Source organism: Citrus sinensis, chromosome 1, assembly GCF_022201045.2.
Source record: "Citrus sinensis cultivar Valencia sweet orange chromosome 1, DVS_A1.0, whole genome shotgun sequence".
Taxonomy (NCBI): Eukaryota; Viridiplantae; Streptophyta; class Magnoliopsida; order Sapindales; family Rutaceae; genus Citrus; species Citrus sinensis.
This window is the reverse complement of record NC_068556.1, coordinates 3085877-3108070: the sequence shown is the minus strand read 5'-3', so window position 1 is coordinate 3108070 and position 22194 is coordinate 3085877. Positions and strand designations below refer to the sequence as shown.

At 33.4% G+C, this 22194-nt stretch overlaps 1 protein-coding gene and 1 pseudogene across 1 annotated transcript; both read left to right on the top strand.

Annotated features, from left to right (window-relative positions):
- Positions 1 to 524: 524 nt before the first annotated feature.
- On the top strand, positions 525 to 8256 carry LOC102614442 (protein NRT1/ PTR FAMILY 1.2-like; annotated as a pseudogene).
- An 8217-nt stretch (positions 8257 to 16473) lies between these two features.
- On the top strand, positions 16474 to 19914 carry LOC102614726 (protein NRT1/ PTR FAMILY 1.2-like). The gene is made up of 4 exons (XM_006475998.4): positions 16474 to 16692; positions 16868 to 17085; positions 18208 to 18758; positions 18856 to 19914. The coding sequence occupies exons 1-4, from the start codon at positions 16596 to 16598 to the stop codon at positions 19733 to 19735; spliced, it is 1746 nt and encodes a 581-aa protein (XP_006476061.1). The 5' UTR covers positions 16474 to 16595; the 3' UTR covers positions 19736 to 19914.
- Positions 19915 to 22194: the final 2280 nt, after the last annotated feature.

The following is a 22194-nucleotide window of genomic DNA, read 5'->3' as shown; positions in this document are numbered from 1 at the left end:
TACCTAGGAGTTGGACACAATAATGAGGACCACTGGCAGGGGCTAATTAATCCTCTTTCTTTGATCAAATTAATCATCCAACATAAGAGAGGGAGAGCAAATGAGAAAGAAGTTTATATAAAAATAAAAAATAAAAAAATCACTATTTTTTTTTAATAAAAGTAATTTCAGAAATAAATAGATTTTAAATAGAAAGGGACTGCTGCTGAGATAAGTAGGCAAATCGAATATCACTAGAGTCGCCATATACTGGAACCGCATCTCGCATAATCGTGAGTGCTGCTGCCTTTCCGCTAGGCTAAAATTTGGCAAAAAGTGATAAGACAGGTTTCTTCGTAAGCTCCACGTTTGATTAGTTAATTGGTAGCATCAATCTTTAACTTTGTATCAGAGATAACCACATGTTAGCACTTATCACTCCGAAGTCCGAATATATAATAGTCTCTAGTCTCTAGTCTCTACAAACAGAGAGTGAAGAATCAAATGGAACCTTGCCTTTCATCATTGGTAATTATAAGCTAGCCTCCAATACCCACTTCTATCTGTGCATAAGTGTTTTTATATTCTTTGATCAATTATATTATTATTATTATTCTTTTGTTTTTTTTTTTGGGGTTCTCCTCTTGGACAACGAACGAAGCATTTGAGAACATGGCGAGTAACGGACTGATGCCAAACATGATACTGTATCTGTGTAGAGAATATAACATGGAAACAACTGCAGCAACAAACGTACTCTTCATCTGGACAGCTGCGACTAATTTTGTCCCGATTCTTGGGGCCTTTCTTGCCGATTCTTGTATGGGTCGGTACCCGATGATCGGTTTCGGATGCATCATTAGCCTTTTGGTAATCTTTCACTTCCAAATTATACAAAATCCTTATATAAAATATAGATTAAAGGAATAAATGATCGATTAGACGTGTTGCTGTCGTATACCGGGGGATGGTTCTTTTGTGGTTTACGGCAATTTTCCCACAAGCAAAGCCTCCTGTTTGTGACCAAATGAGAAGCGGTTGTGAATCCGCTACAGCGTCCCAATTGATGCTTTTGTATTCGGCTTTTGGTCTCATGTCACTTGGAGGCGGCAGCATACGGGCATCCTCTTTAGTTTTTGGTGCCGATCAATTGGACAAGGGAAACGGCGCCAAAAATGCAGGTGCCTTGCAGAGCTACTTTAGCTGGTATTATGTCTCAATCGCCGCTGGTTCCATGCTTTCTGCAACTTTTATTGTTTATATTCAAGATAACTTGGGTTAGAAGGTAGGGTTTGGAATTCCTGCTGTGATAATGTTGTTATCGGCTCTTTCTTTCTTCACGGCCTCTCCTTTTTATGTCAAGCCGAAAGCTAACACAAGCTTGATATCTGGATTAATTCAAGTCATTGTGGCCTCGTATAAAAATCGAAATATGAAGTTGTCATCTCAAGCAACAGAAGAAATGTACCATAAGAGAAAAGGATCGATGCTTCTCGTGCCAAGTGAAAATTTAAGGTACCAGTTGCTTTGAGGTGCTACTAAAAAGTGAGTGAAATAATTTACTTTGTAATACACAACTCTTTTGTGCATTTCTAACCTAAATTTTCTTTAATTTCCAGGTATTTGAACAAAGCTTGTGTTAAGGAAGCTCATGCTGCAGTCAAAGGATCAGCTCAGTCAGCACGTGTGAGTCAAAGCAGAAATCAGCAGAGTCTGTTAAGAAGCTTTGCCAGCTCAGCAAGTTTGTTGTAGCATGCTTTTCATTCTGTTTTGTCGTTAAGCTTACTTAATAAGTTTAGCTCTCTTATTCTAGTTTTTGTATATAAGCTAATATTGATTTACTTTGGTTTGTAATCAAGAATTATATGAAATAAAACTTCAAAGTATTCTTTTCATTTTCTTAGTTCCCAAACACACTTTACAGTTGCAAATCTTAACTTTCAAACATGGTATCAGAGCCAAACAGAGCAAGCTCTAGTAATCAACAAATGAATTCCAGAAATATAACAACAGCAAATATAAGTCAGATCAATTTTTCATTCAACACTCCGATCAAGTTAGATAGATCCAATTATCTGCTTTGGCGATCACAAGTGCTAGCATCGATCAGAGGAAATCGATTGGAAGGCTTCATAGATGGAACCAAACCAGCACCAGAAGAAAAGTTACTACTCGCTAGAGCTGATGGATCTGCTCAAGAAATCGATAATCCAGAATATCAAAATTGGAGGTCACAGGATCAAACCTTACTTGGATGGCTGTTATCAGCAATCAATGAAGGTAATCTTAGTCTTGTTATTAATTGTGTAAGCTCGTTTGATGCATGGAAAACCTTAGAAAAGAAGTTTGGAGTTCAATTTGAAGCTAGAGTACTTCAGCTTAGATATGAGTTGAATACAATAAAGAAAGAGGCATTAAGCATTGAAGATTACTGTATTAAGATGAAATCCATTGCTGATAAACTCACTAGTGCTGGTAGTCCAATAACAGAGAAAGATCTGATGTTAACAATACTGAATGGATTAGGATCAGGCTATCGTGATATAGCAACCTTCATAACTGGTTCTAAAATGGAATTTGATGATGCTTATGCATTGTTGTTAACACATGAAACCAGGCTTGAACAAGAACAGGATGATAAGAATATGTTTAATGCAAACTATGCTTATGCTAACACATGTTATCCTAGAGCTTTCTATGGTCAAGCTAGAGGTAATTTCAGAAGAGGTGGATATTTTGGTGGTAGTTTTGGCAATATTGGTAATAGAACTCATGGATTTGGAAGAGGAAATTTTGGTCCACAAAGAGTGTTTAATGGAAACTTCAGGGGTGGAAATGGCAGAGGACAGTTTCCTGGTCAAAATAGTGCTCATAATTTTTCTTCTCAATCACCAAGAAATATGTCTCCATTCACTAGAAATGGTTTTGTTGGAATGAATGGATCAACAGGATCTACTGGAGCTATGGAAGAAACCACTTGTCAGATCTGTTTCAAAGCTGGTCATACAGCTGACATCTGCTGGCATAGATTTATAGAAGACTATACTCCTACCCCAAGAAATTTTAATAAAGGAAAAGGGCCAAGATCTGCATACTTTGCTAATTTTGAGAGTTTCAATTCACATCCCAGCTGTGAAGAATATGATTGTTTCAACTATATGCCACCAAACTTTCATCCTACTTCTGGAGCTTATCCTTATTCTGGAGGTGATGCTTACAATTCTGGAGCTGCATATATGGCAAATTTTGAAGGAGTTGCTGATGATGGCTGGTATTTGGATAGTGGAGCTACTCACCATTTAACAAATAATATGGAAAATCTGCAGCTCAGAGAGGAGTATAAAGGTAATGATCAGCTCATCATTGGAAATGGTAAAGGGTTATCTATCTATCATGTTGGACATGCTTTCTTATCATTTAGAGTTTCAAACTGTCATTCTTCACATCCTGTTATAGCACTTAAAGACATGTTATTTGTTCCTTCAATAACTAAAAATTTGTTAAGCATTTCTAAACTCACCTCTGATAATCCTCTCTCTGTTGAATTCTGTGGAAATTTTTGTTTTGTAAAGGACATGAAGGGACAGGTTCTTCTGCAGGGTTCTGCTGAGAAAGGTCTCTACAAGCTGCTATTGAAACCTAAGTCTCAGTCTTCCTCCCCTACATCTCATCTGTCACAATCTCAGATAAATAAGCCAGTTTCTATGCTGTCAATTTCAAATGTTTCTTCTGTTCATCAAAATTGTAGTGCTTTTACTACAACTTGTAATAACTCATTCTCAAATGGTTGTAATCAAAAACCTGATGATCTGACCTTATTGCATAGAAGGTTTGGTCATCCAAATTCAGCAATATTGATGCATTTGCTTAAGTCTTGTAAGCAATTTAAAGTCTCTTCTAAAACTCTTTCATCTTCTCTCTGTGATGCTTGTCAATTAGGAAAGACTCATAAACAACATTTTCCCATTACTGAAACTAAAAGTACACAAGTTCTGGAACTGGTATATACTGACATTTGGGGGCCTTCACCTACTGTTTCTAGGAATGGGTACAAATATTATATCAGTTTTGTGGATGACTACAGTAGATACACTTGGATTTACCCTCTCAAGCTTAAGTCAGATGCTTTTGCAGTCTTTAAACTTTTTAAACTCCAAGTAGAAAACCAGTTCAGTGCTAAAGTCAAGATGTTGCAATCTGACTGGGGGGAAGAATATAGAGTGTTCACTGATTTCTTGAATCAAAATGGGATCATATTTCGACATTCATGTCCATATACTCACCATCAGAATGGTTTGGTTGAGAGAAAGCATAGACATATAGTAGAATTGGGATTGACATTATTAGCTCAAGCTGATCTGCCCTTTAGGTTTTGGTGGGATGCTATTCACACTGCAGTTTATCATATAAATAGATTGCCTACCCCTGTGCTAAAGTTTGTGTCTCCTTATGAGAAATTATTTAAACACAAACCAGATTACAGCTTCTTAAAATGTTTTGGTTGCCTTTGTTATCCATATTTGAGGGATTTTAACAAGCATAAGTTTGATTTTCATACAAGAAAATGCATCTTTATTGGATACAGCCCATCTCATAAAGGTTACAAGTGTTTGACAAGTTCAGGAAAGGTTCATATACTTAGACATGTGATCTTTGATGAAACTACATTTCCTTATCTGACCAACAACAACTTTTCTTCTAAAAATACATCCTCATCTGAAATTCCTGTGTCATCTTTCACTCAGCAACAAATCTTTCATCTATCAACACTTTCTACCTCTGATAGCAGTCTTGAAGAAAATTTCTCAGCAGACTCAGCAAGCAGTGAACAGGTATCTTCATCATCTTTACATACAAATATTTTACATCATGAGATACCTAATCATTCTTTAATAGAAACTTCACCACCTCACATAACTTCCCAACAACAGTTTGAGCCACAAATTACTATCCCTGATGCCTTAAACACAAACCAGACTCAGAAACCTTTTCACCAAATGATTACCAGATCCAAATCTGGTATCTTCAAGCCAAAATTATATACAGCAGCTTTAGTCAATAAAGAACCTGATACAGTCCAAGAAGCTCTCAGTGATAAGAACTGGCATCAAGCCATGAGTGATGAGTATGAGGCTCTAATCAGGAATGAGACTTGGTTATTAGTTCCATCTTCATCTGAACACAAAGTTGTAGGCAATAAGTGGGTGTTTAGAGTCAAACAAAACAGTGATGGAAGCATAGCTAAGTATAAAGCTCGGTTAGTTGCAAAAGGTTTTCAACAAACAGAGGGTGTAGATTATTTTGAAACATTCAGTCCTGTTGTGAAATCTTCTACAGTGAGAATTATGTTGAGTTTAGCTGCAATGCATAAATGGACAATTAGGCAAGTGGATGTAAATAATGCATTCTTAAATGGGGAGTTGACAGAAGATGTTTATATGTGTCAGCCTGAGGGGTTTGTTGATCTGCAGAAGCCTAGCTATGTCTGCAAACTTAAGAAGGCTTTATATGGCTTAAAACAAGCTCCAAGAGCTTGGTATGATAAGTTGAGAGATAGTCTAGTTATCAAGTGGGGATTCAGAAAATCAAGAGCTGATACATCCTTGTTCTGTAAAGGAAAACAGGGCTCAATAATTTTTGTTTTGATATATGTTGATGATATACTGATCACAGGTCCTAATAGTGCTGAGCTGGAGCAATTTATTTTGGAATTCAGTCAAGTGTTTGCTCTGAAAGACTTGGGGAAACTGTCGTATTTTCTTGGTATAGAAGTCTCTTATGCTGTAGATAATATTTACCTGTCTCAGAGAAAATATATCAGGGATCTGTTGAGTAAAGCTGATATGTTAGAGTGTAAAGGGTGTGACACTCCAATGGTGACAGGAGTAAAGCTCCAGAAAGAAGCTAAGAGTCATTTGGGTCAGTATGTTGAAGATCCTACTGGTTACAGAAGTCTTGTTGGAGGGTTGCAGTATTTAGTCCTAACAAGACCAGAAATAGCTTATGCAGTACACAAGCTAAGTCAGTATGTGTCATCACCTACACTTCAACATATCCTTGCATGCAAAAGAGTTCTTAGATATCTAAAGGAGACTGAAGATTTTGGTTTAAAGTTTTCCACAGAAGGAGAAATGAAGCTCTCAGGTTACACTGATGCAGATTGGGCTTGTGACATTGATGACAGGAAATCAACAGGTGCTTATTGCATTTATTTGGGAAGTAACTTGATATCTTGGTCATCCAAGAAACAGTCAGTGGTTGCTAGGTCCAGTGCAGAGAGTGAGTACAGAGCCCTTGCAGCTGCAAGTGCAGAAATCTCATGGATTCAGTCACTGTTTGATGAACTTGGTATTGAATGTTCCTCCCTTCCTATGATCTGGTGTGATAATGTCAGTGCAATAGAACTAGCTAAGAATCCTGTCTATCATTCAAGAACAAAACATATTGAATTAGACATGCACTTCATTAGAGATAAAGTCTTAGCCAAAGAACTGGAAATCAGATACATTCCCAGTGAAGAACAGATTGCAGACATCTTGATTAAGCCACTCACTTTTATCCATTTCAATTATTTTCGAGCCAAACTCAATGTGCAAACATGCCCCTTGAGTTTGAGGGGGGCTGTTAAGGAAGCTCATGCTGCAGTCAAAGGATCAGCTCAGTCAGCACGTGTGAGTCAAAGCAGAAATCAGCAGAGTCTGTTAAGAAGCTTTGCCAGCTCAGCAAGTTTGTTGTAGCATGCTTTTCATTCTGTTTTGTAGTTAAGCTTACTTAATAAGTTTAGCTCTCTTATTCTAGTTTTTGTATATAAGCTAATATTGATTTACTTTGGTTTGTAATCAAGAATTATATGAAATAAAACTTCAAAGTATTCTTTTCATTTTCTTAGTTCCCAAACACACTTTACAGTTGCAAATCTTAACTTTCCAACAGCTTGTATCATCGATCAGGCATCCCGAAGAAGACTCGACCACAATGCCCTGGAGTCTTCGTACGGTTGATCAAGTGGAGGAGTTAAAAGCATTGATCAAGATAATTCCAATGTGGTCTACAGGAATAATTCTTGCCGGGACCATGAGTCAGAGTTCATTTCTTGTACTCCAGGCAAGCTCCATGGACCGACACATTTCTCCTAACTTCGAAATCCCTTCAGGCTCCTTCATTATATTTCCAGTTATCACCGTAACATTATGGATTGGTTTCTACGATCGTATCCTTCTGCCTTTAGCTTCGAAAATCAAAGGAAAACCGTGTCAATTAACCGTGAAACAGAGACTGGGGATTGGATTACTTTGTTGTACTGCATCAATGGCAGCATGGGCAATTGTAGAGGGTATTCGCCGCGAAACTGCAATCAGTGAGGGCATTTCAGATGACCCGCGAGGTGTGGTGAAAATGTCGGCAATGTGGCTGTTACCTTATCTCGTGCTCTGCGGATTGGCTGCAGCTTTCAACGCGATTGGGCAGACAGAATTCTATTACATTGAATTGCCTAAAAGCATGTCTAGCATAGCTTCCACACTTCTTGGAGTGGGGATGTCAGTGGCGAGCTTGGTAGCGAGTTTTGTAATGAACACAGTCGATGATATTACAAAGAGAGGAGGAAACGGGGGCTGGATTCCTAGCAACATCAACAAGGGTCATTATGATTACTACTACTGGCTTCTTGCTGGTTTGAACATGGCTAATTTTATATATTTTCTTGAGTGCTGCAAGGCTTATGGTCCTTGTAAGGGACTTGTCAGTAAACCGTTAGGTGAGAAGGATGGCACGGATGAGGAGGGGTGATTCGTGTAACATAATTTCACAAATGATAGCTAGTCTCGTGTACATGATATAAAGAAGTGATCTGTTATCGAGCTATCTTATTGGGAATAACGAGAGCGTCTCTGAATACTCAAAGTTTTATATCCGAAGCAAGTTTTCAAGAAACCACGCGAGTTTTAGCAAAAGCTGCTCTCCGAGGTCGTATCGATTGGCTGTGAAATTTATCAAATGTTTGATAACTCGGTCTCTGTTTGTTTGCCAAGACACCGGAGAGAGTTTGAGAGGAAATTCTTTGATTCTTATTTCTCTAGTTGATAGTGAATCTGATTAATTGTGATGAAGCAGAGGAAGTGAGCACCTGATTGTTAATGTGTGTTGTACTGTAGCAGATTAGCTCCCTGGCTCAGTTTGTTATAGCTAGCTAGCTGACGTGGCTCTATCTGTTATTTTGGTTATAAGAGCCACTACGTGCATGTGTAACAAATCATTAACAAGGAATTGATACTTGTTATATAAATGTGTAAATACGTTGATTGATAAATAAAAAGAATAAAGTTTTCAGTTTATCAATATTTTCTTTCTCTTTCATTTTAATTTTCTCGTTTACCAAACACAAACTCTGCTTTCTTTCATTAATGAACTTTGAACACTTTATAACCAATGTCTATATATAGCAAATCACTGGAGTTAAACAATATTTGGGCTGCAACTGAACAATGACTTTTTTTTCTCACTTGCCGAGCTCACATATTTGCACTCACTTTCACTGCTTGATCATTTTATTGTTAGTACAAATTATCAATACAATTTGACACAAATCGCCATCAAAATTATCAAATTTCACACAGCAACTTATTCACAAATACATTCTACTTCAACCAAATTTCTCGATTTTTTTTTCTTTTTAAGTAAAAATTCATGAGTTTACTCTCTCTATATTTAGGATAACAAGTGTTTAACTCTACAAAAATAATAAAAATATAAACTTTTGTATAAAATTTTTATGTACAAATTGACATGTCCTTACACTATTGATTAGATTGACTAGAATTGCGCCACATGAAAATTGTGTATTTTGATAGAAAAAATTGTACTGCGTATACTAGAGTCGGTGTTGCCAAAAGTACCCGATTCCAAAATCGTAGCTGACATTATTTGACCTGCTTCATCGGTAGACATTTGCGAAATTATGATAGAAGGCTAGAAGCTCATTCACATGTATTGAAAGTATGCAAAAATTCATAATTTAATCCATCCTACTTCTAAAATCTGAAACACATATCAAACATCAAAACTGCATAATAATCATTTAAAGAAAACTCAAACTATATTCTTACCTCCTGACTCGGCAACGGGATATCTATGATGGTTTGAATTCTCAACTTAAAAAATAAAATGAGAAAAACTCAATAAATGATATGTAAAATAACTATATTAATTCCAAAGATAAAATCATTTAAAAATATGAATTTTGACACACAGAAGGAGAGATGAGGAAACTGTGTTGAATTTGACAATAACATGTAGTAAATTTTTAAATATGGTAGTTGTTAGAGACTGGTCAATGACTCAAAAACCTTGGATGGATATAAAAGTATATATATATATATATATATATATATATATAAATAAATAAATATTTTAATTCAGGATCTTCAACTTTATTAAAGTCTAAGAAAGTTATTAAGCCACTAAAGTGTATTTTTTTTATTTTCTTTCCCTTATTTTTTTCATTTCTTTGACTTTTAATTTCTTTTGCTTTTACTAGAAAAAAATTTGGGTCAGTTCCAAGAAGTTTTTTTTTGTCTAATTTATTTTCTTTTCTTTATTTTTGATAGGGGTGAGCATTTACTTTGGTAAAGCCAAATCGAACTGAAATTAATCAATTCAGTTTGGTTTGATTCTAAGACAAAAAACTGAATAGTTTAGAAATTTAAAAATTAATTGGTTCTCACTCGATGCGGTTCAAAATCGAATCGAACTAAAAAATAGATCAATTTACAGTTTAAAATTAAAAACTATTATTTATCTATAAACAACAACATTTATTTATTATAAAATTATTTTACATTGATATTTTTGTTTAAATCATGAATTGTAGTGGTTACAATTGAATTTAGTTAAAATGGTAGAAATCCACGTTAATCCCTATATTTTAAAATTTAAAGGATGTGGCTATTTGAACCCACTAAACTACTCATTAAACCCATTTAAAAAAAATATTAAAATACCCTTAAATAATATTACAATTATGGACATTAAAATCTAGTAAAAAAAGGAAAAAAAAAGATAATTTTTACTCTTTGAACCCATCTTTACATTCAGCATAATTTTGTTAAACCCTAATCATATTTTTGTCAAACCCTAATCAACTAGAGACATGATTTTTCTTCCAAACTACATATTTTTGTTAATTAGGCTCATGTGATTAGATTTAGGATAATAAAGTTGGTGGTTACATCTTTGTTTTCGTTTGACAGTGGGCAACAATCAATGACAAGTAGTGTTGTTGAAAAACTTCTCTAAACCACTTCTATGCACTTCAGCCCCTGTCGCCATCAAAAGTTGCAGTGAAATATTGAGAAGGTAAGAACGCTGAATATGCAGGGGAAGAAGGAAAAAAGAGAGGGTCTCTTGGTTGCTAGGCCAAATTACAAGAAAGCCTACATGACTCTGAAGAATCCAGTATCTTCTGCCATTGACATGCCTTTTTCAGAGCCTAAGGGATCTTAAATAAATGGAAATTTAAAGTACATAAAATGTCATATATTTCTATTGAAGAGATTGTATTTACACATTTTAAGCAATAGTCGGCAACATTGATCATTTTTGAATTTCTAAAAACTGGAGTGTGACAACAAGAGTAATGAGTAATTACAAAAAAAAGACAAATAGTGTTGTATACAGCCATAAAGCGATTCTTATTTTTGCCATAAAGCAATTCTTTTTTATGTTGGTGATTACTGCACAAGCAATGATAGATATTGTTTGTTTGTTGCCTCCATGAAGAATTTGTATAATTTTCATCTTGAATCAAAGGTTGAGACATTGTTAAATGGTGTAAAATAGGTTGAAAAAGGTCTAGTAGTTACTAATTGTGCTGTAATAAACTTCTTTTTGAAAAAAAAAAAAGATGAATATGTGTTGTAACTATTTTTTTAGAATCATATTCATAAAGAAAATCTTCAGTTTAATGGGAAAAAAAGAAACATTTATTAAGGGTTTATAAATGAATTTAATGGGTTTAATAAGTAAAAATAGTATTATTATAAAAAAAAAGGGTTTAAGAAGAGTGTATTGGGTATTTATATAGGTTTATTGAGTAAAATTTAAAATGTTAAAATTTAAATGTGGGTTTATTTAGTAAATGAGTTTAATGAGTAATTTAGTGGCTTCAAATAGCCTCACCCTAATTTAAAACATACTTTACGACGCCCCTATTATTAAATATATTACGTTCCTACCCTTAATTTTTCTTTTTTTTTACAATAATATCCTTACAACGGTATTTTTGGGATATTAGTATTCAACGATATTTTTATGTCAATATTTTTGAGATAATATTATCATGGTCGTTGACGAGATTTGTACCATTTTCAAGTTGTTGAATACTGAATCTAAAAACATTTATTAAATAAAAAGTTGATTTAATTATTTTAATAAAATTTGTTTCAATAACACCTTAACTAACCTTTTTCTTAAATGCTTCTATATCTTATTTTCATATAGCATAATAAAAAAGATTTTACCATCTCAATTAGATAAAACTCACAACCGATTTTGCTTTAGCTTCCCCCTTTATTTCTTTTTTTAATAAAAATATCATTTCAAATAAATTTATTTATCTTCACATCTATCCTCAATGATATTAAAAGAAGAAGAAATTAATTATTAAATATGGGTAGGTGTAACAAAATGTGCAAGTTAGGTATTTCGTTGCTGACAAACTGACAGTTCCAATGAGCCTCTCTCCTACTCCGACCGCTCCGTCGCGACTTGCTTGTCACATTTTGCCTTCATTCTAATTTGCCTTCCCGGAAGCATAAGGAAAAGGTAAACATTATGATAACAACGCCAGGGTATTTGGTAACAACATAATGGTCGATTAAAGTAGAAATGAATCGATCGATACACTGGTTAGAAATTATTTAAGGGTTAGGAACAACTTTGCTCAAGCACTCCTATCAATTGAAAGCGATAGAACCGAGAATGGGTAATGGAAGAATAGTATGAGAAATTGATTTCGAAACAGTAATTTTGGATTGATAGAAATTGCAGAACCAAAAATGTGTTGAATGAGAATATGAGATTAGAGGCTCTCTCTAAAAATTGAAGTTACCAGTGGATGTAAGTGACCCAAGAAATAATGTCAGCCGTTAGATTGAAACAATCTAACATCGAACGGGTTTTGTCGAATACAGAAAAAAATATGTAGTGCGGTGCAACGGTTGCAGCAACAGCCAGATTTGCATGCGGTATCATATATGAATATGATTATGACTCCAGCAACTCCTGCAGTCCTGCTGGCTAGTTATGTATCTTTTCACAGAGGCAATCACTACGGTGGAGCTACTTCGTCGTTGAGTAATAACGATGACTGTCAGATTATATTAGTAAGTACAGATTTAATATTTATATTTATAATCGTGCGACTATCAACAGTATTTCACCGTAAAATAGTTTCAACATAACTGAACCCTTGCATGAATATTTATGTATTGAAAATAACAAAAAATTAAATATAAAATATATACTAAATTAAAAAATTCTATATTATGATGAATTTTTATTTTGTCTCATAGTTTTTTTTTTGGGTAGTGTGCTATTTTTTATACATATATCACTATTGAGGAGGAAAATCATAACAAATTAACGTTTACTAAGATTAGTTCCTGTCCTAACAACTTATTGAACTTTAAACTCAACAACTCTTTAACCAATTTTAGGACTGAGGCTAGTGCCTACACCAACAACTTATTGAAACTTAAACTCAACTAACTCTTTAATTATTTTTAGGACTAAGATTATTTCCTATACTAACAACTTATTGAACTATCTCAACCACTCTTAACTATTTTTTGGACTAATTCAACTGTCACAAAATAACAACTTAATAGAACCCGCATTGTTTCTTGTCTTTTCTTCAAACAATTCATGATATCACGCTTCTCCTTTCTGTAGAGGTTTTTTCTTTGATTTCTGTTTTTTCGTGCTCATTCTTCTCCATCTCCATTTAGCAATCTCGATTCACTTTTTATTTATATATATGACTTGGGTTCTTCGTAATATTTTTACAAGACTTGTATGTAACGTAATGATAAAACTTTATAGAGGAAGAAGCCGACACATGCCAATTGGTAAGCAGGGGCAGGGCAAATTCTGAATTAAAAAATTATGACATTTTAGTTTAAGACGTGGCTATTTGAAACCATAAATATACTCACCAAACCCATAATTTATTAAAAATTTATATTACAAATACACCAATCGGACGAAATTACTAATAGATACATGATAAATCACTATAATTTTCATTTATTTAATATATGCACAATTTATCTTTTAAATCCATCTTTTTTAATGATTCCCATGAAATTAAAATGTATAAATAGAATTTCTCGATGATGTTGCATGAGTTTTTACAATATTAATAATAGGATTGTTTAAGCCTGTGGACCTGACCTGAGTGTTTTGATAAATAAATAATTAATTAAAAAGTAACATATAATCTTTTGATTGCAGATAAATGTAGTTTTTTTTTTAGTTTTTTCATTAATTTGAAAAAGAAAAATAACATTGAAATAAATGTACTTAACTGTTTCAACAATACTTTAGGCAAAGATATTCCTTAAGTCTTATAAAAGTTTTATATTGTACGAATAAAATAGCAAAATCATTAATGCTTAAACATTAATGATCATAGAAAGCATTGTGTAATAAATTATTTGATTTATAATATTAATGATATTATATAAGTCAAGAGTTAGCGAGAAGTTTTTTAATCAACAACCATATTTAAAAAATATATGTGCATATAATTACATGATGACTTGGACATATATTTTTAAGGAAGAGCTATTCTATTTTAACTTAAATTTTTTGTACAAAAATTAAAGTATTATTTCACGTAATTCAATGGTGAATGATTTAAGTTCAAAATATTACTTTGATTTTCAATATTAACCATTAGATTGTAAGAGATTAATAGCTCTTTTGTGACAAAATTTTAAGTTAAAATAGCCCAAATCATATTTTTGTAATGAAAGTGAAAATGAAAATGAACAGAGATTTTTTTTATATAATATTTCTTTGAAGGTAGGTTTATTTGAACTCTAAAAATAATTTAGGATTCATTTACTTTAACCATTCATTAATAAAATTTAGATAATCAAATTTTACTTTGAACATTCTTTCAAACGCCAAATTGGCCCTTCACAAACACTTCTATTCGATTAATTACTTTGTTTCTTTTTACACCCGCAAAAATATTCCACAAAAATAATCCAACAAACCTATAATATGTTTGCACCTTTCTTTTCCATTATTGGTTTCTTTCTCGTTAGTTCTTCTTTAATTTGTCTTGTTCTTATCTTCATATGTGTTGATGACTGCAAAGCTAGAATTATTTTTGTTTGTCGTATCCATGAATAAGAGAAATCAATTAAAAAAAATTGAAATTCAAACACCAAGTTTTGATTGGTGTAATTTATTGTTTTTTGTGATTTGTTTAGGCTTTCAAGCCAAATCTTTTTCTCTTCCTCTCTCTTCTTCTTCTTCTTGACTTTTTTTTTTTTAATAAAGTAATGGTATGCTTTTTGTATATTCACTTTTAATAATTTATGACATTCATTTAAATGAATGTAATTAGTTATGTTCTTTATTAATATTACACAGTATATAAATTTTACACTTACAATTTATATATTTAATTTGGGTTAGATAATATATTAGATATCATATCTTACATACATAGCATTGCAAATTAAAAAGAGGGTTGAAAAATGATTTCTAAATAAAACATGCTATTCAAGTGAAATTATTTCAAACTACAAGGGTGGTTACAATTACTTTATAAAAATTATCCACCTCAGTAAAGAAACCTTTTAGAATAACTATTAAGTAATTTACCTTTGTTTAATATAAATATTGTGAACCATTGATTGAAAAATAATGATACAGAATTGTTAGATTATTGATGTCGTATAAAAATTAAGGCATCATAGAGTAACTTGTATAAATATACATTAAGGATTTTAGGATGATTAAGGTTTGAATCCTTTAAACAATGGGTATAGGGGGTTCGAACTTTCACATCTAAGGGAAACATCCATCTTGGAAAAATTTAATAAAACCTAAATTCAGGTTATTAGTGAAAAAAAGAGGAATAAAACTCATTTTCCAAAAATTAGTGCGAAAGAAAAGAAAAAAAAAAACTAAAAGAAACTATATCTATCTAATGATTCAATGGGAGTATGCAATCAATGTAGAAAATTCCTTTTTAGTTCATAGTGATTTTTTGTCTTCTTTATTTTCAAGTTTAGATCGAATTTACAGAAAGTAATAAAAATAATGAAGGAAGGAAAAAACATTTTGGTGTTTGATTTTTATGTTGCTGTGAAGAATGATAGAGAAAGAAGAAGTATTCATTTGATTATTGCATAAGATTTTTTTATTTAACGAAAATGAAAATCGAGAGAATGAACATTTAATTATGGTTAATTAGAAATTATGAGAGGTTTATAAAATAAAATGTCATTGTTTGAATTTTAGTAATGTGTGTATTAAATAAATAGGTTTATTGAAGAATTTATGAGTTTAAATAACGTCACCATTTTTAATTAATGCTTTCTAGCCACTGCCCCATAAATCCTAAAGTTAGTGACCAATTTGCCCCTCTAAAAATTACCCTTTGAGAACATTTGTATCTAACATATTGAAAAAAAAAAAAAAAGAAATCATACATAATTATTGTCGTTGAAAGTTGCCCCGGTAAGTTAAATCACTGGCTCCTTCGCTAATGGTGTGGTAACATTTACCAAGACACCAAGAGCATGTTTCATACAAACACACCAAATGTATTATTTACTAGAATAATACAAAAATTAGAGGGACCTAATTGTTATTTCCTCATTTTATGTTGGGTGATGATTTTTGGACACTGTAAACTCACCCCACTTTAAAAAAACAAATTATAATAAATTTATATTATTTTTAATAATTTCAAATAATGAACAGATTTTTTCTTTATTTTAAAATATAATGTAAAATTGTTATATAATTTTTTTTAAAAGGTGTCGAATCCACATAAACTATGGGATAAAAATATTCTATCCCATTTATTCCATTTTTCTCTTTTTTAAAAAAAAATAAAGAGGATCGGTAAAGTACAAATTCAATTTTTGATCTTTTATTTTTTTAACATTCGAACTCAGTAACCAACTAAATAAACTTACTTGAAAACTATTCAACTACACTAGGATTTTTTTCACTTTTTTTTTTTTTTTCATGTAACTTCCCACTTTCCACAGTATAACTTCCACGTTTAACGGTTAACAACCCAAATCACCCCCATCTCATCATCTAATCACAGATTGTTTCCTAATCTTTTTTATTACCGCTATTATTATTATTAGAAGATATTTTCCCCATGCGCAAGCATATTCAATTATTCATTATTAAATCAGTAACATCACCGATATGCTTTCACTTTCTTCTGTAAGTGCCGTCCGCATGCACGTTAGCATTTCCCATTTTCGGTGACTACTGCCAAAACTCTCTCACTACTCACTAGTACTTATTATTTCTCTCTGAGTCAAGCAAACACCAAAAAAAAAAAAAAAAGAATCAAAATGGGAACTCATTCAGAGGAAAAGAACATGATAACAGAGCCACTCTTGATCAACAAAAACCCAAAGGGTGGCCTCAGAACCTTGCCTTTCATCATAGGTAAGTATTTCATTTAATTTAAACCCACATAAACATTCCCTTTTTTAAAAAAAAAAAAAATTATTTTTGCTAAATATGTATACTATATGCATGCATGTCCTTACACTTTAATTGATCCATAGTGACAGTGTGTGTGTTTTTTCTTCCCCTTCTTTTGAATAATTTTTGTGGACAGCAAATGAAGCATTTGAGAGGATGGCGAGCATGGGGCTGATGCCAAACATGATACTGTATCTGTGCGGAGAGTACAACATGGAAACAACCGCGGGAACAAACGTACTCCTCATCTGGACAGCTGCTACTAATTTTCTCCCGATTATTGGGGCATTTCTTGCCGATTCTTGTGTGGGTCGGTACCCAATGATCGGCTTCGGTTGCATCACTTGCCTTTTGGTATGGTGATCTTTCTCCTTCTCGGTTCACATCCATGCTTGCGCTTTCAATTTTAGTGGCCCATGATGTGATGTTAGCCTAAAGATTATAAATTTTTGTATAACGTGTCTTTCTTTATTATGGGTGTTGGTATTTTTTTTAAATATAGATTCAAAATTTTACAATATTATAAAAGTATTCGAGCTTTTAAAGTATTATTAAAGCTTTTTACAATATAATCTTGTAGAATGATTTTTTACAATTTAATATTATCAAACACCCAATTTATATTTTAAAAAATAATAACGTCTGTATCTAGAAATGATTATTTGTATAATAGGATCATTTTTGTTTTTTGTTTTTTTGTTCGTATCTTTCCTAAGTTTTTGTCAATAGGCCTACCCCCTCAATGTGCTTATCCTCAATAAGACAGATATTTGGGGCGGTAAAATTTATGTTTATTGCCTTCATTGTAATATAGCACCAAGTAGCTATCAACTTTAATTAAATTATGCTTTGTTGATTAATCGTTATTAAAATACTACTTTAATTCTTTCTTATGGTCTGCTGCAATTACGTACTCTGCCCGTCACCCACTTGACTCTTGGACTAAGGGTGGCAAAAATACCCGCCCGGTCCGGACCTAGGCGTTGTGGGCTGGGTATTACTAGGCTCGGGTATGAAGCCGGACTGGTTTTGAGCATCACTTGATAAACCCGAAATCTGAATTTTATTAAAAAAATAATAAAATATATATTATTTTAAATATTTATATTTATTTGACTCATTTATTATACATATATAAAATTTTAAACACTTAAAGTTTATATTTTTATGTCAAATTTTATTAAAATAAATTTAAAACTTATAAAATTATCAAAAAAATAAAAAAAATACACATATAATACTAAAAAATATAAAATCCGGGTACCCGAATTAAAACCCGACCCGGGCATCTAAAAATTACATCCAGGCCGAGTCCGGGCGTCGGGGTTTTGCCAAACCTATCCTGAACTAAGATCCTTACAGTATCAAGGGTTCGATATTAACTGATAAGAGTATTGGACTAGGTAGCTGGTGTATGTTAACAAATTAACATGAATAAAGATTAAAAGGACTAAATGTTTGATTAACACTTAACAGGGGGTGGTTCTGTTATGGCTGACAACAATTTTATCCCAAGCACAGCCTCCGGCTTGTGACCAACTAAGAAGCGATTGTGAATCCGCTACATGGTCTCAGTTGATGCTCTTGTATTCAGCTCTTGGGCTCATGTCACTTGGAGGCGGTGGCATACGGTCTTCCTCTTTAGCCTTTGGTGCTGAACAGTTGGAGAAGGGAGACGAAAACAAAAGTAAAGGTGCCTTACAGAGTTACTTCAGCTGGTACTATGTTTCTGTCTTGGCTTCATCTATGGTTGCCGTAACTTGTATTGTTTACATTCAAGATAACTTGGGTTGGAAGGTAGGGTTTGGAGTTCCTGCTGTGATATCGTTGTTATCAGCTCTTTCTTTCTTTCTGGCTTCTCCCTTTTATGTCCAGTCGAAGGCTAACACAAGTTTGCTAACTGGACTAATTCAAGTCCTTGTGGCCTCATATAAGAATCGACATATAAAATTATCATCTCAGACCACCGAAGAAATGTACCATCCCAGAAAGGGATCAATGCTTCTCGTTCCCAGTGAGAATTTAAGGTATCAGTTGTTTTCAGGTGCTGCTGATAATGAATGAGATAATCAATTAGGATTCTTACATGCAATTTTTTTCTTTTTTTTCCCTTCTTCTGTCTAGGTGTTTGAACAAAGCTTGTATAATCAAACATCCTGGACAAGACTCGACTCCAGATAGAAGAGCCTCAAATCCATGGAGTCTTTGTACAGTTGATCAAGTAGAGGAGTTAAAAGCATTGATCAAGGTAATTCCTCTATGGTCTACTGGGATAATGATTGCTGTGACCATCAGCCAAAGTTCATTTCCAGTGCTCCAGGCAAGCACCATGGACCGACACATTACTCCCAACTTTGAAATCCCATCGGGCTCATTCGGAATATTTACGATTATCACTGTAATATTATGGATCGGTTTCTATGATCGTATCCTTCAACCTATAGCATCAAAAATCAGAGGAAAACCGTGCCAACTAAGGTTGAAACAGAGGATGGGGATAGGACTGCTTTTCTCTACTGCATCAATGGCAGCATGGGCAATTACAGAGACTGTTCGCCGCAACATTGCAATCAACGAAGGAATTTCAGATGACCCGCGAGCTGTGGTTAAAATGTCAGCAATGTGGGTACTACCTTATCATGTGCTCAGCGGCTTGGCCATGGCTTTCAACATGATTGGGCAGATTGAGTTCTATTACTCTGAATTGCCGAGAAGCATGTCTAGCATAGCCTCCGCACTTCACGGATTGGGGATGTCAGTGGCAAGCTTGGTAGCGAGTTTTATAATGAATGCAGTCGATGAGATTACAAAAAGAGGAGGAAAGGAGGGCTGGATTCCCAGCAACATCAACAAGGGTCGTTATGATTACTATTACTGGCTTCTTGCCGGGTTAAACATGGCTAGTTTTATATATTTTCTTGCTTGCTGCAAGGCTTATGGTCCATGCAGAGAAGAAGCGAGTGAGGCCTTAGATGAAAAGGACGGCAAGGAGGAGGAATGTTAGTTCATGAATCACAATTGCTCGACAATGTCTAAAATTATAGTAAGTTCAAATACAAATAGGATGAGCCCAAACTCACTGAGTAAATGCAAATAGGACCAGCATTGTTATGTTTTGTAATCAATTTTGTGTGTGTGTGTGTGTGTGTGTTTAGTCAGTTGACTTTATCTTTAACCTTCCTACTTGCAATTCTCTTTTATCCTTGGTGCCATCATAATCGTTGCTGTAACCCCGGCCTATTTAAAAATCTCCCAACTTACAATGCCATTAAATGGCATAAAGTTCAGAAATGAAAAGCTTTAATCTTCTTGGACTAATAAATGTAGAGAAACGTGTAAAATGCACAGCAGAACTGTTTTCAATGCTGCACTTCAGAATACAGGACAATGTTTGAACTATTCAGCGGCTGTAAACTTAAATCTTAAGGCAACAAGCCTTTCAATCGAATGGCTCATATCAAATGGCCCTTGGAAGGACAGTCCCATGATTCCTTATTCATCTTGATGACTCATCTGACATATCAGCAACTCTTCCAGTCTTCCTGCTAGGATACTAGTCATTCCAAGGTCATCATCTGACTCAATGATGATAATTTGTTAATCGACAATAGGTCGAACAACTAATTCATTCTAAGTTCAAACAAACTCTTTGCTCCGTCTGGTACTCAGATTTCAGTTTACTCCGATCTGCAACTGCATACATGTCAATATACACATGAAGGAGATAAACCTCTACTTGTTTAAGACTAATCGTCTCTCTCTCTCTCTCTATATATATATATATATATAATTTTGATCTGCTGTACCGCGGCCCGTCGCGCACTGTATCAGCCATATAGGGGCCAACTGTGCGTAATACCTTAGTCCTCCCAAGCCCCAGCCAAGCTGTTCATGTTCACTTTCTCAAGGCTGCCAGTTTTATGAGAGGATTGGAATTTTAGTCTAAACAAAAGCAGAAGGACTATACTTGCCATACTTACCCAAACGACGAAGCCAATAGAAATGCGATAACAGGAACCATGTTAAGGAATGCACGTAAGAATGTAGCCGAGGCAACAAGTATTGTGTCATTGTTAGCCCTCAAATGGATCAACATTTTTCATTTATCATCAGCGATCATAACCATTTAAAATGAACAAATTAATCGGGGGAACCCCAATAATTGTGGATGTTAGTACTAACCAAATTATGTAAGTAAAATAATTTTGGTGATTTTAATTATTTCATTTGCGAATTTATAGGAGAGAGAAAAGAAGAAAGAGAATTAAACATTAAAGAGAGGAGAGAGAAAAATATTAATGAAATTAATGACGTGTCGTTTAATTTTGACCCTTCATTTTAATCTAATCTAATGGTTGAAAAATTATTTTTAAACTTGTATTTAAAAGTATGTCTGTTAAACATACCTCATATATAGTCATTTTTTAATAAAGGCATCACACTTTGTTAAAGTGAAAATGTCACTAACAAATGAAAAAGACACAAATTTAATATACGGTGTATATATATATATATATTATTTTCTTTTTAATTGTGGGTCTTTAGTCTCAATGGGTAGGTGGGTACAGTCAATATGTATATTATTCTACGGTATTTTCATTTTTAAAAACTGAATTTTTAATATAGTTTTAATAAAATTTTAAATACTGTTTTAAAAACTGTATTTTCATTTTTAAACACTGTTTTAACAATATTATAAACTGATTTTTCAATTATAATTTACAACGTTATACAATCCTGAATATATAATTAAAAAATAAAAATACCTGAGAATAATATACATATTGACGGTACTCGCCTACCCATTCAGACCAAGGACCCACAATTAAAAATAAAATAAAAAATAAAAATAGTAATATTTCTCTTATCGTTTTCATATGGAAACGTACCATCTTTTGTGCATTAATGTTAAAATGTGTTTTTTTTTTACTTTTACAAGATATGCCATATGGGGGGATTCTTTAATACTCTACCTGCTAACTTGGATGACTGAATAGATAAATAAAAACCATTTAAGCCCAAAAGATTTTTGTAAGTTGGGAAACACTATTACCACCTTGCCTGTTGGTTCGTTGAGATCTAAGGAAATACATCGAACAAGTATATGAAAAATCACATGCTCCTTTTGGTTAATAACATTCAGTCAAGGAACTGAAAAGCCCAGAAAGAAGTGTTTGCTTCTGGAGGAGAACGCTAACGATAGTTGATTGGCATGTTTGTTTACTGCAGATTCCAAATATACCTTCGTGCTTCTCAAGGTATCATCACCACCTTCGACTAAAAAACATAACAGTAGTAGTGGGATCTAAATGTTGTTTCCTCTTTTTTTTTTTTTTTTCTTTCAAAATCCGTTCTGTGCGATCTGAAATCTTTTGAGATTTTACGTTCAGACATTTATATTACAGGCAGCACAGAGGTCTACTTAATATGTACGGAGAAATTCATCTTTATTTAAAGAAAATA